General features: G+C 47.9%; 1 protein-coding gene across 13 annotated transcripts in view; it reads left to right on the top strand.

Moving 5' to 3' along the window:
• Positions 1 to 25,193, top strand: part of GOLGA4 (golgin A4) — a 268,354-nt gene that overhangs the window by 2,975 nt on the left and 240,186 nt on the right. For 11 of the 13 annotated variants that reach the window (XR_015733921.1, XR_015733922.1, XM_034421341.3 and 8 more), the window contains exon 2: positions 2,145 to 2,243. The exons of the other annotated variants lie outside the window; for them this stretch is intronic. Coding sequence is in view for 6 of the 11 variants with exons in the window: in XM_034421341.3 (XP_034277232.1) it covers positions 2,145 to 2,243 (99 nt within the window). In the remaining 5 variants the exon portion in view is untranslated. The remainder of the gene's footprint in view (positions 1 to 2,144; positions 2,244 to 25,193) is intronic. 13 annotated transcript variants of the gene reach the window in all.

Raw genomic sequence — 25,193 nt, 5'->3', positions numbered from 1 at the left:
AAAGGCCAGCTACAAAGCTTTCAAAGCACAATCAGATATACATTGTGTATTTCATTGTGGTCAGTTGCAGATTAGAATAAATGAGTAATTTAGATCTATATAACAATTAGTCTATACAACAACTTTGTTTCTGTCTCTAGGTAAACAACTATCTCCAGAAAATAAAATTAGCATAGTTGTAAAAAAAATGTAAAGATCAGATAGTAAAAAACCATATGCATCCTTGTCAAATATATAAAAATAGTCTAAAAGCTGTATGGTTGGAAGAACCAATATTGTTCAAAATGGCTATACTGAAGTATTTATATTTTTAAGGATGTGGACAGGGTTCTGGGTAGGATTAGTGCCGCCACATGTTTATTGGACCCGTGTCCCTCCTGGTTGGTATTGGCCTCCCGGGAGGTTACACGAGGCTGGCTCCAGGGGATTATAGCTGCTTCTCTGAGTGAGGGTGCCTTTCCCGTTGCCTTGAAAGAGGCGGTGGTGAGGCCCCTCCTCAAGAAGCCTTCCCTGGACCCGGCTGAATTAGCTAACTATCGTCCGGTCTCCAACCTTTGTTTTGTGGCGAAGGTTGTTGAGAGTGTGGTGGCACGACAACTGCCCGGGCACCTGGATGAAGCTATCTATCTAGACCCGTACCAGTCGGGCTTCAGGCAGGGGCACAGCACAGAAACGGCATTGGTCACATTGGTGGATGATCTCTGGAGGGCTCAGGACAGGGGTTGCTCCTCTGTCCTAGTCCTATTAGATCTCTCAGCGGCTTTTGATGCCATCGACCATGGTATCATGCTGCAGCGGTTGAGAAGGTTAGGAATAGGGGGCACCGTTCTGCGGTGGTTCTCCTCCTTCCTCTCCGACCGCTCGCAGTTCGTGTTGGCAGGGGGGCAGAGGTCGACCACGAGGCGTCTCGCATGGGGAGTGCCACAAGGATCGGTCCTCTCGCCTCTTCTGTTCAACATTTATGTGAAGCCGCTGGGTGAGATCATCCGTGGTTTTGGGGTGAAGTGTCATCTGTACGCTGATGATACTCAGCTGTACATCTCCACCCCAGACCACCCCAACGATGTCCTTGATGTGATGTCTCGCTGCCTGGAGGCCGTGCAGGTCTGGATGGGGAGGAACAGGTTCAGACTCAACCCATCCAAGACCGAGTGGCTGTGGCTGCCGGCGTCCTGATATAGTCAGCAGGTGCCATCGCTGACTATTGGGGGTGAATCTTTGCCCCCCACAGAGAGGGCTCGCAATCTGGGTGTCCTCCTGGACGCACGGCTGTCTTTAGAAGAGCATATGACGGCCGTGGCCAGGGGGGCCTTTTATCAGGTTCGCCTGATCCGCCAGTTGCAGCCCTTTCTGGACCGGGACGCCTTGCGCATGGTCACTCATGCCCTTGTCACCTCCCGGCTGGACTATTGTAATGCTCTCTACATGGGGCTCCCATTGAAGAGCACTCGGAGGCTCCAACTGGTCCAGAATGCGGCCGCGTGGGTGGTTATGGGCGCAACTCGTTGTGCCCGCGTGACACCCCTCCTGCGCGAGCTGCACTGGCTTCCAGTGGTCTTCCAGGTGCGATTCAAGGTGTTGGTTACCACCTTTAAAGCGCTCCATGGCATAGGACCCGGGTACCTTCGAGACCGTCTTCTGCCACCAGTAGCCTTCCACCGACCAGTCCACTCCCACAGAGAGGGTCTCCTCAGGGTGCCATCAGCCAGGTTATGTCGGCTGGCGACACCCAGGGGGAGGGCCTTCTCTGTGGGAGCCCCAGCCCTGTGGAATTAACTGCCCCCGGAAATACGTAAGATCTCCGACCTCCGGGTGTTTCGCTGCACACTGAAGACCCTGTTGTTCCGCCAGGCCGGGCTATCAATATAATAATTTTAAATTTGGGTATTTTAAATTTCTGGGGTTTTAAATTGAGCCAAATCTATTTAATTATTTTAACTTTTAATCATTGTTGTGTCTTGTATTTTTAAATTGGCTGTACACCGCCCTGAGTCCTTCGGGAGAAGGGCGGTATAGAAATAAAATTATTATTATTAGTAGTAGTAGTAGTACAGTGTACAATTTGGTATGACTAGCTATACTCTGTATTGTATATCAAATTATTTGTAGGAAGGAGCTGAGTTATTCTTGGTATTTCTTTACAGAGATCTTCTGAAACTTCTGCACTGTCACCATCAATACACAGGAACAGAACATCTCTTACAGAGCAAAATGATGACAATACTTCAACTCCTAATAGAGAGGTGGGTTGAAGATCTATAATCATAAAGGGGGAGGACATCAACAACATGAAAACAAATATAATGATTTTTGTTAGGTAAAGGTAAAGGTTCCCCTCACACATATGTGCTAGTCGTTCCCGACTCTAGGGGGCGGTTTCAAAGCTGAAGAGCCAGCACTGTCCGAAGATGTCTCTGTGGCCATGTGGCCACCGTGACTAAACACCAAAGGCGCACAGAACCCTGTTACCTTCCCACCAAAGGTGGTCCCTATTTTTCTACTTGAATTTTTTTTAATGTGCTTTCGAACTGCTAGGTTGACAGAAGCTGGGACAAGTAATGGGAGCTCATCCCTTACGTGGCACTAGGGATTCGAACTGCTGAACTGCTGACCTTTCAATCAACAAGCTGTCTTAGCTGCTGAGCTACCCCGTCCCTATGATTTTTGTTACATTTTATTAAATTAATTTTAGTCTGTTCTCTGTTGGTTAATGTGGTATAAATTAATTGCTGTATAAATGAACAGCACAAAAAAGAAAACTTTCATGAAAGACTGAATTCAGTACAGAAATTTGAGTTCCTTGAGTGCCAATAGGTACTTTTTAAAATCTATAGGTATCTTTGTCCACAAATCATCCTGTATTTATTGTCATTTATTGTTAATGTGATGTAGTGATTAAAATTATGGACTTTGACTGTGGAAACCTATTTCAGTCTATTCTCAGCCACAGAAGTTTGTCATTGCTCTTTCTCTCTCGGCCCAATTCAACTTTTCCTGCATAACTTAGATAGTATAGATAGTCATTGTCTTAACAACTGTTCACTTAAGGAAAGTTTGGTATTATGACAGTCTTTGAAAAGGGTTTTATTTTGTCGCATTTCTATGACGTCCAACTCCCGAGGGACTCTGGGCGGTTTACAACAGAGAATACAACAATGCAACAATATCGCATACAAAAGTTAAAAGAAGACATTAAAACGTTAAAACACATACACTCCAATTTGTGGCCGGGTCTCGCAAGATCACTATAACGAGATCAATGGCCGCAGGCCTGCTGGAAGAGCCAGGTCTTCATCGCTTTCCTGAAGGCCAATAGGGTGGGGGGCGGTCCGGACTTCAGGAGGTAATTGGTTCCAGAGAGCCGGGGCAGCCACAGAGAAGGCCCTCCCCCGGGGCCCCGCCAGCTGACATTGTTTAGCTGACGGGACCTAGAGGAGACCAACTGTGGGATCTTACTGGTCGCTGGGAGCTATGTGATAGAAGACGGTCTCGAAGATAGCCTGGTCCTGAGCCATGTAGGGCTTTAAAGATAATAACCAACACCTTGAATTGCACCCGGAGACCGATAGGAAGCCAGTGCAGCTCGCAGAGAATTGGTGTAATGTAGGTGTATCTAGGTGCACCCACTATAACTCGCGCGGCTGCATTCTGGACCAACTGTAGTCTCCAAACACTTTTCAAGGGTAGCCCCATGTAGAGTGCATTGCAATAGTCCAACCCTGAGGTAACAAGGGCATGAATGATTGTGAGGAGAGCCTCCTGATCCAAGTAGGGTCTCAATTGGTACACTAGACAAACCTGTGCAAAGGTCCCCCTAGCTACAGCTGTCAGATGTTGTTCCAATTTCAGCTGTGAGTCTAGAAGGATGCCCAAATTGCGAGCCCATTCTGAGGGGGGCACTTTCTCTCCCCCCAGAACCAAGGATGGACAATCGACATAGTCTTTAGGGGGCAATACCCACAGCCATTCGGTCTTGTCTGGGTTAAGTCTGAGCCTGTTGACTCCCATCCAGATCCTCACAGCCTCCAGGCACCAGCACATCACATCTACCGCCTCACTGAACTGACCGGTGGAGATATACAGCTGGGTATCAGCAGCATATTGCTGATATCCCACCCTGTGTCATTGGATGATTTCACCCAATGGTTTCATGTAGATGTTAAATAGGAGGGGAGAGAGGACCGAGCCTTGAGGCACCCCGCAGACGAGGGGCCTAGGGGACGACCTCTGTCCTCCTACCAGCACCGACTGTGATTGACCAGAGAGATAGGAGGCGAACCACCGTAACACGGTGCCTCCCACTCCCAGCTCTCTTAGTCGCCCCAGAAGGATATCATGGTCAATGGTATCGAAAGCTGCTGAGAGGTCAGGTAGCACTAAGATAGAGGAATGATCCCTGTCTCGGGCTCGCCAGAAATCATCCATCAGCATGACCAAGGCAGTTTCCGTGCTGTAGCCAGGTCTGAAGCCGGACTGAAAAGGGTCCAGATAATCCGTTTCATCCAATGACCACAGGAGCTGAAGTGCCACCACTTTCTCTACAACCTTTCCCACAAAGGGTAGGTTGGAGACTGGATGAAAGTTTTTAAATTCTGCTGGGTCCAGGGAAGGCTTCTTGAGGAGGCACCTTACAACCGCTTCCTTTAATGGCTGCGGGAAGGACCCCTCCCTCAAGGACGTGTTAACTAAAGTCTGGAGCCAGCCTCGTGTCATCTCCTTGCTGACCGAAACCAGCCAGGAGCGGCACGGGTCCAACAAACAACTGGAGGAGCTCATAGCCCCTACAGCCTTATCTACTTCCTCAGGAGTCACTGGGTCAAACTCCTCCCACACAATAGGACTAAGACCCGCTCCCATCATCTCTGTCGGTATTGCCCAATCAGAGTCCAGTTCCATCCGAATTTGAATGATTTTATCCGACAGAAACTGCACAAATTCCTCAGCTCTACCCTGCAAGGGCTCCTCCGTTCCCCCAACCTTAAGGAGGGAGCAAGCTACCCTAAATAGGGCAGCTGGGCAAGAATCCGCGGATGCAATAAGTGCGGAAAAATGTGAACATTTTGCCGCCCGTATCACCACTAAGTAAGTCGTAACAAAGGCTCTCAAAAGTGTTTGGTCGAATTCGGATTTACTGGTCCTCCAGCATCGCTCTAGACGTCTCTTCTGGTGCTTCATCTCCTGGAGCTCCTCAGTAAACCAGGGAGCTTTCCTGGAACTGCTGCCATTGAGTGGCCGCAAAGGCACAATCCGGTCCAATGACCCAGACGCCGCCTTATGCCAGGCAGCCTCTAGGGTTTCGGCCGGACTGTGGACAAGGGAGTCAGGTATCTCCCCAAGCTCCTTCTGAAACCCTTCCGGGTCCATTAGGCGTCTGGGGCGGAACCACTTAATTGGGTCCGCCTCCCTGCAATGGAGGAGTGGCGTCTTAAAGTCCAACCTCGACAAGAAATGATCTGACCATGACAAGGGAGAGGCCTCTATACCCCTTAATTCCAGATCACATCTCCACTGCTCCGAGAGAAATACCAGGTCGAGTGTATGTCCCCCCTAATGGGTCGGACCCTGAACTACATGGGTCAGGTCCATGGTTGTCATGGGAGCCATGAACTCCTGAGCCCCATCTGAGGAATCGCCAAGTGACGGTAGGTTGAAGTCCCCCAGTACCATAAGCCTGGGGAACTCCACCGCCAACCCCCCACAGGCAGGGCTGTTGTCACACAGCTGGGAGGCCGGTACATCAACAACAAGCCCAACTGAACTCTTGAGTCCAACCTCAAGAGGAGAGACTCACACCCAACAACCTCTGGGGCAGGGATCCTGCGAGGACAAAGGCTCCTTCAGACAATATTTATTTATTTATAAAATTGGTATGCCGCCCTATCTCCAAGGACTCAGGGCGGCTCACACAATTGACCAACAACTGTTAAAATCAACAAATATACACAAAAAATATAAAAAAGTTTTAAAAATGTAAAAAAATTTAAAATATACTACCCCATCAGTCCAGGCTAGAGGACATAAATAGCAGGTTTTCAATTCACAGCGGAAGGTGCGAAGGTCAGGGGCCAACTGGAGCCCCAAGGGAAGTTGATTCCAAAGGGTGGGGGCGCTCACAGAGAAAGCTCTACTCCTAGGGGTCGCCAGCCGACATTGTCTGGCCAACGGTACCCTGAGTAGGCCCTCTGAGAACGCACTGGGCGATGGGAAGTTGACGCTGGTTGCAGGTGGTCTGACAAATAGCCTGGGCCTAAGCCATGAAGGGCTTTATAGGTTAAGAGCAGCACCTTGAATCTCACCCGGAGGGCAACCGGCAACCAATGCAAGCCGCGCAAGAGAGGTGTAATATGGGAGTATCAGGTCCCTCCCGCAACAACCCACACAGCTGCATTCTGTACCAGCTGAAGCCTCCGGGTGGTCTTCAAGGGCAGCCCCAGGTAGAGAGTATTGCAGTAGTCGATCCGGGAGGTGACTAGCGCATGACTGACTGTGTGTAGGGCATCTCGGTTCAAGTATGGGCGCAACTGGTGCACCAGGCGGACCTGGGCAAATGCCCCCCTGGTCACGGCCGTGATAGGACCTTCCAACCTCAGCCATGAATCCAGGAGGACGCCTAAGTTGTGCGCCCTGTCTACGGGGGGCAACACCTCGCCCCAATAGACAGCATTGGAACTTCTTGCTCAGCCCGAGATGCCGGTATCCACAGCCACTCGGTCTTGGCCGGGTTGAGTCGAAGCCTGTTACTCCCTATCCAGATCCATACTGCTTCCAGGCACTGGGACATCACGTCGAGGGCATCACTGGGCTGGTTTGGGGTGGATATAAAAAGCTGGGTATCATCAGCGTACTGATGATATTGCACCCCAAAACCACGGATGATCTCTCCCAGCAGCTTCCTCTAAATGTTGAACAGAAGGGGCGAGAGGACCGACCCCCGGGGCACCCCACAAGTGAGGGGCCTCATGGCCGACCTCTGCCCCCCTGCCAACACCGCTTGTATACGACCCGAGAGGTAGGAGGCGAACCACTGTAAAATGGTGCCTCCCACTCCCAATCCCTCGAGGTGTCGCAGCATGATACCATGGTCGATGGTATCAAAAGCTGCTGAGAGATCTAATAGGACCAGGACTGAAGAATGACCCCTGTCCCAAGCCCTCCAGAGAGCATCCACCAGCACGACCAATGCCGTCTCTGTGCTGTGACCGGGCCTGTAACCCGATTGGCATGGATCTAGGTAGTCTGCTTCATCCAGGGCCACCGGAAACTGACGTGCCACCACGCTCTCAACAACCTTCACCAGAAAACGAAGGTTGGAGACCAGACGAAAGTTGCCCAAAATGGTTGGATCCAAGGGAGGTTTCTGAAGGAGGGGCCTAACCACGGCCTCCTTCAAGGCGGCAGGAAAACTTCCTCCATCCAAAGATGCCATTATCACTGCCTGAATCCAACTGCGTGTCACCTCCCGAGCTGCATAAACCAGCCAGGAGGGACACGGGTCCAGTATGCAAGTGGTCGCACTCAGCTTCCTCATGATCCTGTCCACTTCCTCCGGGGTAACAGGATCAAACTCTTCCCAGATAACAAGACCCGCCGCCTCCTCACCGTCCGACCCTGCCCAGTCAGAGTCCAAGCCGTCCTGAATCTGAGCAATCTTGTCCCGCAGATGATGGCTAAACTCCTTGGCTCGCTCTCGCAAAGGGTCCTCCCCCGCCTTCTGATACAGGAGGGAGTGGGATACCCTAAACAGGGCAGCCGGGCGATTATCTGCAGACGTGACGAGGGCGGAGAAGTATATACACTTCGCCGCCGCCATCGCCTCCAGGCAAGACCATGTAAACGATCTTAGCTGGGCTCAGTCAGATTTAGAACGACTAGTCCTCCAACGGCTCTCAAGGCCTCTTCTCCTGCGCTTCATCCCCCGGAGCTCCTCATATACCAAGGGGCAAGCCGGAGTCTGCGCTGGGTCAGAGGCCTCAAAGGCACGACACGGTTGAGAGCCCCAGCAGCCGCCCTATTCCAGGCCTCCACCGGGGTCTCGACCGGGACATGGGAGAGAGAGATGCCCCGGTTGAACTCTGAGCTCCGTCTGGAACCTCTCCGAGTCCATCAGGTGCCTGGGGCGGAACCAGATGGTCGGTTCCGCATCCCAGCAAGGTGGGGTGGCATTCTGGAAGTCCAACTGGAGGAGATGATGGTCGGTCCATGACGGGGGAAACGACAAATACCCCCCCTCCGAGCATAACACGCCACTGCTCTGAGATAAAAACAAGATCGGGTGTGTACCCTCCCTCATGAGTCGGTCTCTGAATAATCTGAGTCAGGTCCATGGCCGCCATGGATGCCATGAACTCCCAAGCCACCCCCGACCCCCCGCCCATGGAAGGCAGGTTGAAGTCACCCAGCACCATAAGTCTGGGGAACTCCACCACCAACCCCGACAGGGCGCCGAGTAGGCCAGGCAGGGCCACTGCCATGCAGCTGGGACATAGGTACGTGATCAGCAGGCCCAACTGGCCCTGTGGACCCCATCTCACGAGGAGGTTTTCACTTCTGTCTATCTGCGGAACAGTGACCTCCTGCGGACTAAGGGCTTCCCTTATAACAACCGCCACTCCGCCTCCCCTTCCCTGGGCCCTTGGTTGGTGCAGCACCCGGAAACCTGGTAGGCAAAGTTCAGTCAGAGGAACACCTCCCCCTGAGCCAAACCAGGTTTCCATAATGCAAACCAGGTATGCATTTTCCTCCTCAATCAAATCCTGAATGAGGGGAGCTTTGTGAACCACAGATCTGGCATTAATATAGATCAACCGGAGCCCAGTGTCCCCATCTCTCAAACCCCCAGGAAGTCAGATAGAACCAGGAGGGTCGGAGCACGCCACCGCTCGAAGACAGCGGGGGTGAGCTCCCAAGTTTTGATACCGCCCTCCATTCATCCACCTGCCTCCATTCCCAGTCACAACCAGAATATGAGCTCCCACCCTTTCCCTTAGGGCCCCCGGGGCCCCCCATCCCGCCCCCCCTCCACCATTCTTCCCCCAAAGCCTGGGCTGCCACTGACCCGACGGAGTCCCCCAAGTCACCCACCGGCAATACCCCACCCCCCTCTCCAATCCCCTTAAAAAATTAATTAAAAAACTGTTAGGGTGTGTGTAAAAAGTATTTGTTGCTTGTGCAACGAGCAGAGCAGAAACACACAGGGAAGGAGATAAATGTGCAGCTCATGTGAGAAAAATACTTTATATACAAGATAATAAGCAGTCTCGGTGTAGGTAAAACAGTCCAAGGTCATAAACAGTAATATCAGTCCAGTAAGTATCTTCCCTTACCAAAGCAAACAGACTTTAGTAACTCTTGGTATACAGTACCATATAACAGACGCAGTAAGCAACAGGATACAATCAGGTATCAATCCGGAAGAAGCAGGAAGAAGGAACGCTTCTCTGTGCTGCTTATTTATGCACTGTAGCCTAATTACAGGGTTCAGCAGACCCTGATTACGTGGCTCAGTTGTTTCTTAAAGAAACAGATATATTGCCTGACCAACAAGTTAGGAGTAAGCTGCAAGCTGAACCTAACAAAAACAATACAGCGTCCCCTTAAAAGAACCCTTAGAGCCTGTGTGCCACCTCTCGGGATCCCAAGACCCATCATTAAGATAGGCCTTCACTAGGCCAACAGGCCATTCCCAGGAACGGGGGGCATTCTTCAAAGCCACTAAGGCCATGCTGGAGTATGTAATAAGCATCCTCAAAGATGGAAGAGGTATGTCCAAAGGTAAATGGGGAAACGGATGGTCCACCCCTGGAACAGTAGCTTCCAAGCCCAAACGTCCTCCCACGACGAAGGGAATGCAGGCAGATGCTGGTCCTTGCCGCCCTCTCACTGCGGCAAGGTTCCTGAGTCCAGAGGGCGCTCACCCAAGGTAGAACCATCAGCCAATGTGACCCTCTCACCGCCACCTGGCCCGGTCTTGATGGGAAAAAAAAAAGGTTCTCTCACGGCAGTGGGCATCAACCTCAGGATCGACCAATCCGGGACTGCCAGTAGGAATCCAAGACATTAGATGACAAGTCCTGACTGCGCAGGTGTAGCAAGCAGTTCCAGAATACATGGCATTGATCTCCAAATCCAGGGCCAGGTCAGGCCCAGAATCGCCCAGGTCCTCCTCCAGCCTGCCACATTCGGCTCAGTCAGTAGGGGTCTCCGGAATCCCAACAGAAGTTGATTGCATTGGGGGGGGGAGCGGGGGAAAGCCATCCGCAAGAGCTGCCACTCCTCCACCCCTTCCCTGGAGTCGCGGCTGATGCAGTATCTGAAACCCGTCTGGGCACATCTCAGGGGAACCCCCCCCCCCGGCCCAGCCAGGTCTCAGTTATACATGCCAGGTCAGCCCCCTCCTCCAGGATTATGTCCTGAACAAGGGGAGCCTTGTTAACAACAGACCTGGCATTAAACAGCAGCAGCCTGACGCCAGGGCCCTGACATCCCAAGTCACCAAGTATACGAGGTGAGCCCGGTGAACCAGAACCAAAGGGGCCAGAACAAGTAATCGCTTTGAGGTAGCGAGTCCTAGTTCCCCGAGAGCGGCCTACCCCTTGGCTCCCATCATATCTATCCCTCCCGGTCATAACCGTAATATTCCGGCTCTCCATCTCCCTAACGATCCCCTTCCCCACCTCAGCAGCCCCCCACCTCCCTGGCAAGCAAGGCATCCCACTCATACCGAACCGGGGTTCCCATCTGAGCCGCCATCTGCTTCTGCTTGTACACTCAGCTCAGGGGACTCCATTCCCTGCCCCCGGCTCCCTCATTCTCCCTAATTCCAGCCACTCCAAACCCGTTCCTTCCATTCTAATAATTAAATTCTAACCTATTCCTAACCCATTCACACCCACAAACATGCACATCCTCTCAGGATAAAATTAATATATCTAGCAACAAATGGCTATCTCTCATCTCGTTGGCGTAACAGCAAAAAGTTCCTCTGAGCTCGCCCAGGCTTTGTTAGGGACGGTGATGGCATTGTGATAAGATGGCTTCACCTCACCGGTTCGCAGGAAGACGCCATGCTTGTTGCAGCCCACGCTAGAGAAGAAGCGTTTGGAGTCCACCACAATGGAGGTGCCTTCGGAAAACTCGCTGTAAAGGCCTCCTCCTTCTTCGCCTCCTCCTCCTCCTCCTCCTCCTCCTCCTCCTCCTCCTCCCCCTCCTCCTCCTCCTCCTCCTCCTCCTCCTCCTCCTCCTCCTCCTCCTCCTCCTCCTGCTTCATCCACTTGCTTCCCACATGGTCAAATTAGAATTATAGAACGCCTCTGATCTAGAGTGAAATGTTCCAGAAGACTCCAGGGAATTCAGCTTCATACACATAATCTGCAGGTAGTCCTGAGGGCAAGGCGGAACTGGGCGAGAGGAGGTTTAACTCAGAATGAGGCAGACATGCACAACGAGAGACAGGAAGCACCTCACGCCAGTTCTTTTATAGCCTGTAAAGCCCTTCTAGCTAAAATTTTGCACAACCATTTCCACAATCGTGTGATTGTGATCAGGGTGCCTGGCAATGTGTTCACACCATTGCAAAGTACCTCACAATCATGTGAACACCATTTACAACTTTCTCTGCCAGCTCCCCAGAAAATCAAAGGGGAAGCCAGCAGGACAGTTGTAAGTTGCTGTTCCTAGGGGAGACTGGCTCTGGTGGGGTGCAGAAACAAAGCCAAAGTCACGAAGATTTGAGCTTCATTCCTGCACCCTTGTAGAGGAGTTACTTTCTATGTACAGAGGAGAACTGAATTCTCTTATCAGTTCTTTCAGCCAAGCCAAGTCTCTCAACCCAGAGACTGAAAATCCTATATAGGCTTTGGCAGACTTTCAGTTTCCCCAAAGAGCCTCCCATGATTGCTGTTATCTGTTCCCCAGGCATTGCATGCTTCTTACCTGGGATTCTGTCTGCTTAATGCCCTGTGACCTTACCCAGAAATCCAGTTGTGTGAAGCAATTATTGATGTCTTGTTTAATGGCCACATTGCTCAATGACTGTGATTTCACTCCCAATTGTTGTTCTCCATTGAGAGTGGAGACAGCAGCCAGTGTGGGTAATGCTAGTCCAATCAGCATGAAGGACTGAGTCTGCCAATCATTGTTAGTTCTGCCCTTGTTGCTGGGGAGGCCAGCTTTTGACTCAGTCCTTCAGTGAACAGGTGTGTGGGTCTTAGTTTCTCCTGTTTCTGGCTATTTTGGCTTTAATCTGACTTAGTTCTGGCTTCTTGACTTCGGATTTCCTGACTACGTATATTGGCTTTATTCCCTTATCAGTTGACTGACTCTCGGACTGTTATCTACATTGCATATGGTATTGTGGACTTTGTTCTTTTGAACGGCTAGGGATATTCAGCTTCATTTACCTCCCCTTTGGGGGGTGGATTGCCCTGTGCGGCGTTGGGGTCGCTTGGCTGCCTGCCCCCTTTTGCCTTCAATTTTGCTCCTTTTGGGCTCCTTGAACTGTTCCACTCAGCTGCAGTGCGACATTTTAACTGCGGTAGCCATTTTGCCTTGAAGTTTGCCTCATCGACGACTTCGTTGACTGCATCGGCCATTTTGTTTGCCAATACTGTCTTGGCTTTGACATAAGGGCGGTGGCCATTTTGGATGCCCCTTTTTCACCGCGATGCCTCTCAGCCGTCCTTGCAAGCTGCATTTGATTGACTGTTAAGGCAGTGGCCATTTTGTTTCTGCCAGTACTGTCTTGGCCTCGAAGTAAGGGCAGCGGCCATTTTGGATGCCCTTTTTTCACTGCTACGAACATCAGCTGTCCTTTCTAGCCATTTTGGATTGCCTTTATTACTAACAGAGTTTCGGCTTGAAATTGTTTGCGACAAGGTGCAGCTGCTTGGCCTGGTTATCAGCGGACCTTCCCAACTGCCTTGGGGGCCAACTTGGGACAGCTTACTTGCCTTCTGGCCCGTTGAGTATTTCTGACTGTGAGCCTTCAATTACAATTTGCCGGGCCATTGACACTGGGCGCTCCTGACCTTGTGGAGTTTTCACGCTCCCTAATCCTTTCTACGAGGCTGTGATTATCCAAGGGCTGTCTAGTGGAGTGTTTGCGCTCCCATTGTATTTTCATCACCGCTTCCTCTGCGCTGTTCCCTGTGGAATTTCCTATGCTCCCTTCAGTGCAGCTGTGATCTATCTTACTGGTGACATGCCCAAAGCCCAGTCTAAATCTAAACATGGCCGGAGGGCCAGTAATTCTACCAATGGGCAACCTATCTCTGAACCAGTTTTGCAGCCTTTAGCCCGAGAGGCCTCTCAGGAGCCATCCCCGGTTACAACTTCGACTCGCCCCCACCACAAGTCACATTCTCATGGCTTGACTTCAAAGATGGAGAAAAAGCGGGACAAAGTCTTGACCAAACTCTGCAGTAAGGCTTCTACGAATATTGCCTCTGCTATGGCTAAGCCTCCTTCTGTGGTGGAAGTTCTGGTCCCTGCGACTGTTCCTAGGGCTGTCACTCTGGATCAGCTGTCGCTCCAGGATTGCCCTGTGACTGTCTCCACAGCTGACTTATGGGGTTCTGAAGCCGCTCCTCCACCGGCTCCTCCAGATCCGGACACCTTGCAGGATCCTGTTTTACCTCCACCTTCTACTCCAGCCCCTGTACAGATTCCAGCCCAGTTGTCCTCCGAACAACTTCAACTTATGATTGAGGCTGCTGTGCAGAAGTCTTTGGCCGCCCATTCCGGTCTTTCCAGCCGAGCAGGGTCCGTTAGGTCCCTTTCTTCTATTTCCCTGAAGAGAACAGCTCCTGGGAATGTTCAGGCCAGGGAACCGGGCTCTCCTACATGTTTCCATGCCAGCCATACCTTGACTGTAGTGGATGCTGAGTGCAGTGACTCAGGCCTGTCTGAGGATGAAAATCTCCCTCCAGAACAACCGACCTTCTCTGGGCTGTTCCCACAGTCGTTATTTAAATCTCTTCTATTCAAAGCAGTTAATACGGCTCGCTTGTCGTCTCCTGTCATGGATCCGCTTCAGGCCTCCGCAGCGGGATCTTTGGATCCCATGTTTACCGAACCTGTTAAGCCTATCACCTCTATTCCAACTCCACCTCTCTTCCTAGATGTAGTTAAGCAACAGTGGTCTTCCCCGGCGACGGCCGTCCTCCCTCCCGTAAAAATTTTCAGGTTGCTGCAGAATTGGACTCTCTTCTGCAAATTCCCTTGGTGGATGCTCCTATTGTTGCCTTACTGCCGAATGCTACCATACCTGGCGATCCCGACAAAGCCCTTCGCCCTGATGAGCGTCGCCCCGACTTGGTGTTACAGAGGGCCCATCAGGGTGCCGCTTGGGCCATCCGAGCAGTGACCACTGCTTCCTTCTTTAATCGGACCACCCTCCTCTGGTTACGGCAACTGCAGGAAAAACTACCACCGGACGATATACGCGTTAAGCAAGACCTTAAGAAAATTGTTGCGGCCCTACAATTTTCAACGGACTCTACGCTTAATGCCTCTCGCTTTGCTTCCAAGGCTCTGGCTTCCTCCATCACGACTCACCGTTTGGTCTGGCTCCGACACTGGCAGGCTGATTCTCGTCATAAATGGCGCCTCGCATCCGTTCCCTTTGGGGGGTCCCTCCCGTCTCTTTGGTGATGCATTAGAGCCTTTCCTTACCGAGACTAAGGACAAGAAAAAAAGTGCTGGCTCCAGTTTATTGTAGAGGAGAATCCTGTTTCACTCCATGTCCACCTCGTTCACAATTTCGAGGTCCTGACGCCGGAGGGCTTCTTCCCTGTCTTCCCCTAGGCCGTTTACTTCCGTTAACAGGCAACGGGGTTATCCGGATAGGTCCTTCCGGGGCAAGCCTTTTGTTTCTCGATGGCCCTTTCGAGGGGGAGGGGGTTGTTCCTACCGGCGCTGTCGTTGATTGCATTCCTGACCCTCCCATAGGCGGTAGATTGGTCCTCTTTTCCGTCATTTGGGAGCGGTCCACCTCAGACAAGTGGGTCCAGGCCACTCTAAGATCAGGGCTGGCCATTGAATTCGTGTCTACTCCCCCCAACACCTTTGTTTGCTGTCCGATTTCTCGTAATCCCGAACAGAAGTCCCTTTTGGACTCAGCGGTTCAGCACCTCCTGACTATAAATGCTATTCAGCTGGTTCCTCCTGGTCAGGAGGGTACAGGGTTCTATTCCCGGGTGTTTCTAGTTCCTAAATCGTCAGGGGGGGGGAGGCCTATTCTGAATCTGAAGTGGTTGAACAGGTATGTGGTGTACCGTAAATTTAAAATGCAATCCTTAAAGACTATCCTTGACGGTGTCCGGAGGGGCGATCTCCTCTCTTCCATTGACCTTACTGAGGCCTACTTGCACGTCCCTATCCTACCTTCCCATAGGCAGTTTTTGCGGTTTTGTTATGGCGGGGTGCATTACCAGTATAGGGCCCTTCCCTTTGGCCTTTCCTCTGCTCCCCGTACCTTTACAAAGGTTCTGGCCGCTCTGGCGGCTTTTTTTCGACTCCGTTCTGTTAGACTTTTATGTTACCTTGATGATACTCTGGTTTTATCTACCTCTGCCCAGCAGGCTATCCTCGATGTATGTCTGACTGTTGAGACACTAGCGGCTCATGGTTTCTCAATTAATCTGGAGAAGAGCTATCTCTCGCCCTCTATTAGCCTCGTTCATTTAGTGCCCTGATTGACACTCTCTAGGGCAAGGTTTTTCTCTCTCCTGATAGGCAGGACAGCCTAAGAAGTCTCCCAGGTAGAAGGGTGTTGGGTCGGGTCTCCATATGTCTTATCGCAACTATTGGAGAAAATGATATCTGCTATAGCTATAGTTCCCTGGGCACAGCTGCACGCCAGGGAACTCCAATGGTTTCTCTTGCTGTTGCAGAAGGTCGATTCTGGTCCCTCCTGCTGTTCGCCGGTCTCTCCAGTGGTGGTGTTCCCCTGCTCTTGCTGCGGGTTGCTTCTTCCTTGAACCCCTGAGGGTGGTGGTGACCACAGATGCCAGCCTCCTGGGCTGGGGAGCCCGTTGCCAGGGCCACCTGGTGCAAGGAACGTGGACTGCATCGGAATCTCGGCGGCCAATCTATGGGCTGGAGCTGCAAGCAGTCTTCCTCGCCCTGAAGGCGTTTCGTCATCTGGTAGCTGGTGCTCACGTTCTCGTCCTGACGGACAACGTCGCCGCCAAGGCGCACCTGAACAGGTAGGGGGGCACCAGGTCGAAATCCCTCCTCGCGGTGGCAATGAAATTGGGACTCTGGTCAGAGCGCCACCTCTGTTCCCTCCGAGCGGAACACATCTCCAGGGTGCAGAATGTACAAGCGGATTGGCTGAGTCGCCGTCGGATAGACAATGCGAAGTGGTGACTCCACCCGTGCATTTTCCAGGACCTATTGCTTCGGTTCGGCACTCCAATAGTCAATCTTTTCGCGACTCACGAGAATGCTCAACTTCCGCAGTTCTTCTCCTGGTATCCGGACCCTCGTGCGGCCGGCGTCGACGCTCTACGGATTCCATGGCCGTCGGGCCTCCTGCATGCCTTTCCCCCGACGTCCCTCGTCCCCAGGGTCATCCGCAAAATTTTATTTGAGTGGGTGGAAGTGATTCTTGTGGCTCCTCATTGGCCCGGAGACCCTGGTTTGCCGACCTCGTGTCCCTATCGGTGACCCCATCGTGGTGCATCCCTCTCGGGGATGACACTCTCTCTCAGGGCGCTCTGACTCACCCAGACCTAGCCTGGCTCAACCTGACCGCTTGGAGGTTGAGCGGAGCACGTTGAGGGCAGTGAACCTTCCGGTGGACGTTATTCGGACATTACAAGCTTCCCGACATCCTTCTACGGACCGTATTTATTCTGCCACCTGGCGGACCTTCTGTGACTGGTGTAGCCAGATTGATGTGTCCTCTCTACAACCTTCCATGGTGCACATTCTGATGTTTTTGCAGAAGGGCCTGTCCCAAGGTCTTTCTCCTAACACGTTACGTCGGCAGGTTGCTGCGTTATCCTCCGTGCTTACCTGCGGTTCCTTGTCGTCCTTGGCTCAGCACCCCTTGATCCGCCGTTTTCTCCGGGGTGCCAAGAACTTGCGCCCTCCCATGCTGCATCGATATCCCACTTGGGATCTTCCGCTGGTCTTGGAGTTGCTTACGGGTCCACCATACGAGCTTCTACGGACCACCAGTCTCAGGCTTCTTTCCTGCAAGGTTGCCTTCTTGGTAGCCATAACTTTGGCCCGCCGCATATCAGAAATTGCAGCTTTATCCACCCGTTCGGACTTTTGTGTATTTCACGTGGACCGAGTTGTCCTCCGCTTGGACCCTACCTTTGTGCCAAAAGTCAATTCTGTGTTTCACCGTTCACAAGAACTTATCCTACCTAATTTCTGCCCCCGTCCTGCTCACCCACGGGAGCGACGATGGCACGCCCTGGATGTCAGGCGGGCGTTAACAAATCTACCTGAAGAGGACGGCTCCCTTTCGCCGTTCGGAATCGCTCTTTGTCTCCTTCTTACCTACCTCCCAGGGATGTAAAGTCTCATCGTCTACCATTGGTCGCTGGATTAGACAGACTATTGCCTCGGCCTATGACCTTCGGTCACTCCCGCGCCCCTCGAGATTGACAGCTCATTCCACCCGCAGCGCGGCTACAACAGCAGCGTGGGCAACCCAAGCTCCTTTGCTCGAGATTTGTAGGATGGCCACGTGGACTTCGCCTGGTCCTTTCATACGGCACTACAAACTGGACCAGTTTGCATTGGCAGAGGCCGCATTTGGACGCCGGGTTCTTCAAAGGGTTGTTGCCGGGGAGGGTGCTATGGTCCAGCATGATCCCCCCCTGGCTCCGGTACAGTGAACTTGGTATGTCCCACACTGGCTGCTGTCTCCACTCTCAATGGAGAAGGAGCGTTGGTCCTACCTGATACATTCCTTCTTGTTGAGTGGAGACAGCAGCCAGGCCCTCCCTTTCTTGGCTGGACCTTGCATATTTTTTTGTCTTCTCTGTCTTCTGGTATTTCTTCTTATCCCACACGCTGAGTCTGTCTTCGATTCTTCGCCAAAAGCTGGCCTGCCCGGCAACAAGGGCGGAACTAACAATGATTGGCAGACTCAGTCCTTCATGCTGATTGGACTGGCATTACCCACACTGGCTGCTGTCTCCACTCAACGAGAAGGAACGTATCAGGTAGGACCAATGAGAAAAATTGGAGGAACAGATTAGGTACATTTCGTTGAGTTCCTGGAGGAAAGGTGGGATATAAATTAATCATTAAATGAACCATCATTCTAGTCATTGTCTATCTACTGTAGGATGAAGGCCTCTTCCTCATGTTTCCAACCAATACAGTCTTGGGCTTTCTTTTGCCAATTGGGCTTGTAATACTTGCTGATGTTGTCGATCCATCTTGCTTTAGATCTCTCTTGTGGACGCTTCTTATCAAATGGAATCCATTCTGTAACTGCTTTATTCCACCTGCCATAATTTCTTGCTATGTGACCAGCCCATTTCCATTTCAATTCTTTTACTCTCGATGATATATAGTTTCATTTGTTCTCTGATCCGTGTGCAGGTCTTTCTATCTTGTGATGCCAAGCATGTATCTTTCCATGACTCTTTGCACCACTCGTAGCTTTTGTATTCAATTGTGAAGTTAGTGTCCATGTTTCGCTGGCATATGTTAGAACAGGTAGCACACACTGATCAAAAAATTTCCTCTTCAGACATGGGGGGGGGGGATTTCTTGAAAATTACACTTAGTTTGCTGAATGCCTGCCAACCACATTTAACACGCAATTCAATTTCCTTTATTGTATCACCTTCCATTGAGATCCATTGGCCAAGGTATTTATAATGGTCTACTACATCTAGTTCTTCTCCAGATATAGATAGATAGATAGATAGATAGATAGATAGATAGATAGATAGATAGATAGATAGATTATTTCTTTGATGATGTTATTAATCAAAACTTGGCTCTTTCTCAGGTTTATTTTTAAACCAAATTGTTCTCTTACTTTGTGCCTTTTTCACAAGCTTCATGTTAAACTGACACATTTCTTCCTGGATACGTTTTCTTATGGTCTTATAAAGTTCAATGTACTCTAGTTTATTAATGAAACTTCCAGTATTCTTCATTGCCTGACTTTTTTTCATTAAGTTTCATCAGAAATTTTTGACGGCACAAAGTGTTTTTCCAGTGGTGCCATAGATATAGCAGATTCAAGGACATTTTTTATTCTTTCTTCATTTTGGTCCATAATGTTTATCTATTCCAAATCTTGCAATAGAGTGAAGCAATTTGATCAATTAATCTCAAAATTGTTGCTCTTCTTCTCTAACAACTTATCATTCTTTATTTTCATTTTTGTCATGTCTTTATCATTTTCATATTTTTTTCAACTATCTTCACTTTAGCTTGTACCATTTTATGGTCACTTCCAACATTAAAGCGATTGATGACAGTACAATTGCAAAATATGGTTTTATCACTTGATATGATTAGTCAATCTCACATTTATACCTAGATGGACTCTTCCATGTCCATTTTCTGCAAACCATTTTTCTTGTAAAGTGAGTTCGTAATATAAAATTCCTGTCCTTCACTAAAATCTATTAGTTTAATCGCCTCCATTATCTCGTTCCAGGGTGGATAAAAATCAATGATTTTTTTAAAAAAATAAAAAAAACCCTGATTTTTTTGATTTAAATCGGATTTTTTTGATTTAAATCGGATTTTTTTTATTTTTATTGAATTTATTTTAATAAAAAACTTTGGGGGTAAAAATCTATCGTAAGATAGTTTTCTATTTAAGATACATAAATAATTTAGTTTATTCAGCATGAAATGGAGCTTAGTTATGTAGCATGAGGCTGTATATTCTGCAACACTGGGACTATCGGTGAGTCAACAGTGGGTCAAAGGAGTAGCAGAGATGACAGTTGCTCTTTAAAAATTATGATTTAAATCGAGTTGATTTAAATCAAGCCTTTTTACTAGTGATTTAAATCATGATTTAAATTGTGATTTAAATCAACTTGATTTAAATCAAATCCACCCTGTCTCGTTCACCACTTCCATACAGACCAGTCACTTTTTTTCAGTTATTATTCTTTCTGTTCTTAGTTACCCATTAGTATTTTGTATCAGCATTTTTCTTTGTGTAGAAGACGGGCCACATCATCTAAACCTTTTTGATCTCATCTTCACTATAACTTATTTTTTTATATATATTTTTTATTAAACATCAATGTCTACATAAACAGTGTGTTGTCTGGGTACAATTAATTTTGAGAAATTATGATATAGCAATAGATCACATAATAGTATTTACTTATCCATTTTAGTAAACCTTCCTTATATAATTAGTCATTCTCTTATGCTTTTAAATTTCTAACTTGTTTCTTTCTTCTCCTTAATTTTAACTGTTAATCTATACATTCCTGCACATTCTAGTATTTTTTAAATCACATTTTCATTTGTAGGGATCTCTTTATTTTTCCACTGTTGTGCAAACATAACAGCTGCTGTTAACATGTGTAAAATTAAATATATATTCCCTTTATTATAGTTTTCTGGTAAAATAACCAACAAAAATATTTCTGGTTTTAAATCTATATGTTGCTTTACCATTTTTTTCTAACCATGTATGTATTTTTGTCCAATATTTTTTTGCCTTTGGGCATCTACACTATAACTTGGCGCATAAGATTTGAATCTTGTATGGTTTACTCTATTGAATAATGCATAATGCATTTGGCTACTCTATCTGATACACTTTCAAATTTTACTACAATCTTTCACTTTTTTGATGAGAAAACCAACTCTGCCACATTGTCCATCCTTGGTACCTCTAATGTAAATGCCCAGTCCTATCAAGTTCAGCTAAATTTTTGCTTTTTCATCGGGTTTCACATAATCCAGTGATATCCCAATAAACATTGTTGAGTTCAATCAGCTGTTCTTTTAGTCGAGGGTCCGTTTTAATTGTTTGAATGGTGAATGTTCCTATGTCCAAAGTCCAAAGGCAGCCTAATTTAGCCTGGCAGTTATTACCACTCTTTGCCTTCAGGCAGGTCTTCCTGCTGCCGTGGGTAGTTGCCCTAGGCTTACGGCCTCTGGAGAATGAGAGACCTTTTTGAGGTTGTATTGACATGTTGAAGGAATAGACTATAATCTGCCATGATGGTCCAATGCAGGTTGGCAGATACAATTAAATGAATAATTGATACTATTGTCTTCAATACAAATTGCCAAATTTTTTTTTTATTGAAAAGGTTTTCAAATACAAATTTTTCCCCCTTTTTCCCCCCCCTCCCCCCCCTCCCTAACCCCCCCTCCCCACCCTTCCCCCCCTGTGACTTCTTCGTAACAAAAAAAAACCCTAATTCATAACAGATTACTTACTCCCTCCTCAAAATACTGACCTTTACTTACTAAAAGTATTATAAATCCCCCTTTATCCATACATTTCAGAAAAGAAGAAGAGAAAAAAAAAACAAAACAAAAAAAAACAAACACATTATACTATAACTATTATAAAATAACTCTAATTTAGCATAATAGTGTTTTATATCTATGCATTATTGCAACAATTCAAAACCACCTTCCACTTTAAAACTATACAATAAGTCCTACTTTAATAACATTTCAAAGCGGGCTCCCCATAAAATCTAATTTAACATTTATTCCACTCTATCCATTTCCTCCACTCCCCTAAATGTATCACTTAAAAATCCCTTTTCTTAAACTAATCAGTCTGTAGCTAGCTTATTCACCCACTGTCTTACAAATTTACCATACACAACAATTCTTGATATCTTTAATTCACTGCCCACACTGCTTAAAAATATATATATATATATATTCCATTATATCTAAATAAAAAAAGAAAAGACAATAACTTTAAATTTATGCAAATTGCCAAATTAAAGCCCATAGAGTTAGGGATGAACATACAGCCTTCTCCCAGCAAGTTGATAGCTTTGGACAGAGCTTCAGTTTCATGATAAAACTTCATTTAAACATTCAGACAGGGATTCTCAGACTGTGGATTGCAACGCTCCTTTCCCAATAATGAAATGAGTTGTACTTGATTGTGGACAAATTTCGATGGGCTTTTGACATTGATTCTAGACAGTTCCAACAGCTTTTGTTGCTGAACATATCCAAGATCACACCCACAGGGTTGAGGTTTTCCTGCCTGATTTCAACTTCCTCCTCTTCAAAGGGCACCTCTTTCAAGGTTGTAAGGGCCTGGGCCTTACTCTGCACTAATATTCAAGCAGCCAAGTTCCTGATTTGCAGCCAAGTCCTAATCTGAGGATAAATCCAGTGGTGTGAGACTAGCATGCTTTGGCTACAGGTATTTTTGGAGTGCATCCCTAGGTCCTTGACACTTTCAGACTGGGTTTCTCAAGATACAGAAGTGGCCCTCTCCATGGAAACTATATCAGTTGGAAGTACATTTTCCTTATTCTAGTACCTTTGAGTGGCTTGCATCCTTTGTGATTTATGCACATATTCATGGGAAGAGTCCACACATTTTTTTTAATCTTAAGGACTCATGGCACTACAAAATTTGAGAGCCCCAGTAATAGGATACCATTATTTCTCAGGGATTATAAAACAGTATTCTTTCACTATTACATATTCATGAAACAAGTTTCTGCTATTGTGAACTATGAGGTACATTTTTCATCTGGATATTTTGGAGATGCTTGGAACTTTGGCTGCTGCTAGTGAATGCCAACAGTCAGTCAACAACAAGGCTCCCTTTATTGAGGAGGAGCATGATGACCTTGCATGCATCATCAAGACCTGGCTGTCACAGGATTGGTAGGATGTTCCCTCTAAGAGATGTCTCCAGCCATATTTAGGGTTTGTACCAGCCAAGACCCCAAGACAGCTGAGGTAGGGTGGCAGTGACATCAAAGAGTCTTTCTGCTTCAACAGTCTTGATCCCCAAGTCTCTTGACTGTGTGACCCTGTTTCTGACTCTGGGCTTATGGGATCAGCTAGAATTGTTGCTATTGTACCCTTCTCCTGCTGCGTAGCAACTTCCTTGCCTGAACTGCTAGAAGTCATCTCAGGATTGTGAGTAGAGTTCTCCATACTTATAGTTATAGTTATCTCAATCTACCTTCCTTAAATCAGGAGTTCATGACTTCCATGATGATTATGTGCCTTTCCTAGATTGTCAAAGGTCCAGCTTGGAACAGTGGTAACGCACTGTCAGAGAATTCATGACTGGCAGACACATGGTAACAAGGTCAGCCAATGAATAGGCATAGCAACTAAATCAACCAATGGGGACTGTTTGGAAACTGAAAGAGATTGGATCCTGGGCATGGCTTAGCCCTGCAGCTCTGATTCTGTGCTGAGAACTAAATTAGTCTGGTCTTCTCTGTCTGCTGAATTGAAACTGAAACTCTTCTTTCCTCTGCCTGTGTTTTGCTTGTATCTACTATCACGTTGGAGAACCTGCCATTGGTATTGTATATTTATTTCATGTGTTATTATATATAAAGAGAAGTCAGTGAATCTTGCTGAATCAGTTACCTCTGTGTGCTTTCTGGATTTGATTTCTGCAACAAACTCTGACACACACCAGATCTAATATTCTTATTGGAATAATGTCAACATGATCTGATGGGAAATCTACCATTATCTCCCCTGCCAATGGACAGGACACATCCTGATATCACTGAGACTGTCTTATACAATCCCCCTCCGTAGAGAGACTGGACCTATTTAGAGTAGTCTACCTTTGGAGACTAATTGATTCAAATGGATGCCAGAAAGAATTGAGGGATATCACAAAGGCTTTACTGCATGGTCCTGCCAAAGCTATAGTAACAGCCTGGAACTAAAAGGCCACTGAGATTCTAGACAGGATCACATCTATGTGACCTCTCATGACTCTTTGCTCCCATTATTCACTGTATCATTCACAGAGAAACTGAGGGTTCTGAAATGGGCTAAGAAAAATCTAAACCACCACTGGAGGAAAATGAAGGATGACTTTGACAGGACATATCTTAGAGCAGGGATGAAATCCAGCTGGTTCGATATGGCTCGGGCGAACCGATAATGGCAGCTGCAGGAGGCTCTGCCCACCCGTGCAGACGTCATGATGTCGCTTTTTTCTGACATTTTAAGCCTCTGCACGTGTGCAGAAGGCTTTGCACATGGGCATACGATGATACGCGCACATTGGCAAGCCAGTAGGGAAGATAAGTAAATTTCACCCCTGTCTTTGAGCCACTGTTAAGACCTACCTCATGGTAAAACAACATTATTTCTCTGCTCTCACTGCATTCTCAGAATGCCATCCCTCAACCATGATCCCTCCTGATCCCTCCTAGGTCAGGGGGCTGGGACGATCATTTTCAGAGCTGTGCATAAGAATTTGTTGAACAATTTATCAAATAAAATTACTTGGATTCCTTCCCAATTAGAACCCTTCCACAGTGCAAGTTCTTTTGAGATGCCTAGGGTAATGTCTTGCCCAGTAATTTGTGGACAGTTTAACCCTATTGGACTTAAGGAAGTGGACAGTTTTCTGCACTGTCAGTGCAGGCACTTGTTAGACTCTTGTCCCTCCTGGTTGGTGAAAACTTCAAGGATGGTGACGAGCAGGTGGATTCATGCAGTGATAAATTTCTCACTGCAAAATAGTATATTATGAGAACCTTTGAAAGAGGCCCTGATTTGTCTTCTATTACAACTTTCATCCAGTTTCCCATCTTCCCTTTTTGGGGAAGGTGGTAAAAAAGGTGGTAGCTCTGCAGCTCCAGGGGCTCCTGGATGAAATCGATTTCCTGAACCCATCCTGTCAGGATTCAGGGCTTGCTGTTGGATAGAGACAGCCTTGCTCGCATTCATGGATGATCTCTGGTGGGAGCATAATGGGGATAATATAATCATTCTTGCTTTCCTTGACCTCTCAGTGATATTCATTACCATTGACCATGGTATCCTTTTATTTAAAGTTATGAGGATTGATTATAGGCTGATTAAATTAGTCATGCTGATATATGCCCAATGATTAAGTAAAGTAATCATTTGATTTAAAGAAGCCGTTATATGACATGTATTGAAAATATTTCCTAACTCAGTAGATGTAAATACAAATTCTCTCTTGCGCTGCTCAGAGAGCCCATTGAATGGGCTGTCCTCATGTCCTTGGCCAA

Source organism: Pantherophis guttatus, chromosome 4, assembly GCF_059756535.1.
Source record: "Pantherophis guttatus breed Tessera chromosome 4, ASM5975653v1, whole genome shotgun sequence".
In the NCBI taxonomy this organism is placed as follows: Eukaryota; Metazoa; Chordata; class Lepidosauria; order Squamata; family Colubridae; genus Pantherophis; species Pantherophis guttatus.
The sequence above is the reverse complement of the archived record's forward strand: the minus strand, read 5'-3'. Positions and strand labels throughout refer to the sequence as shown.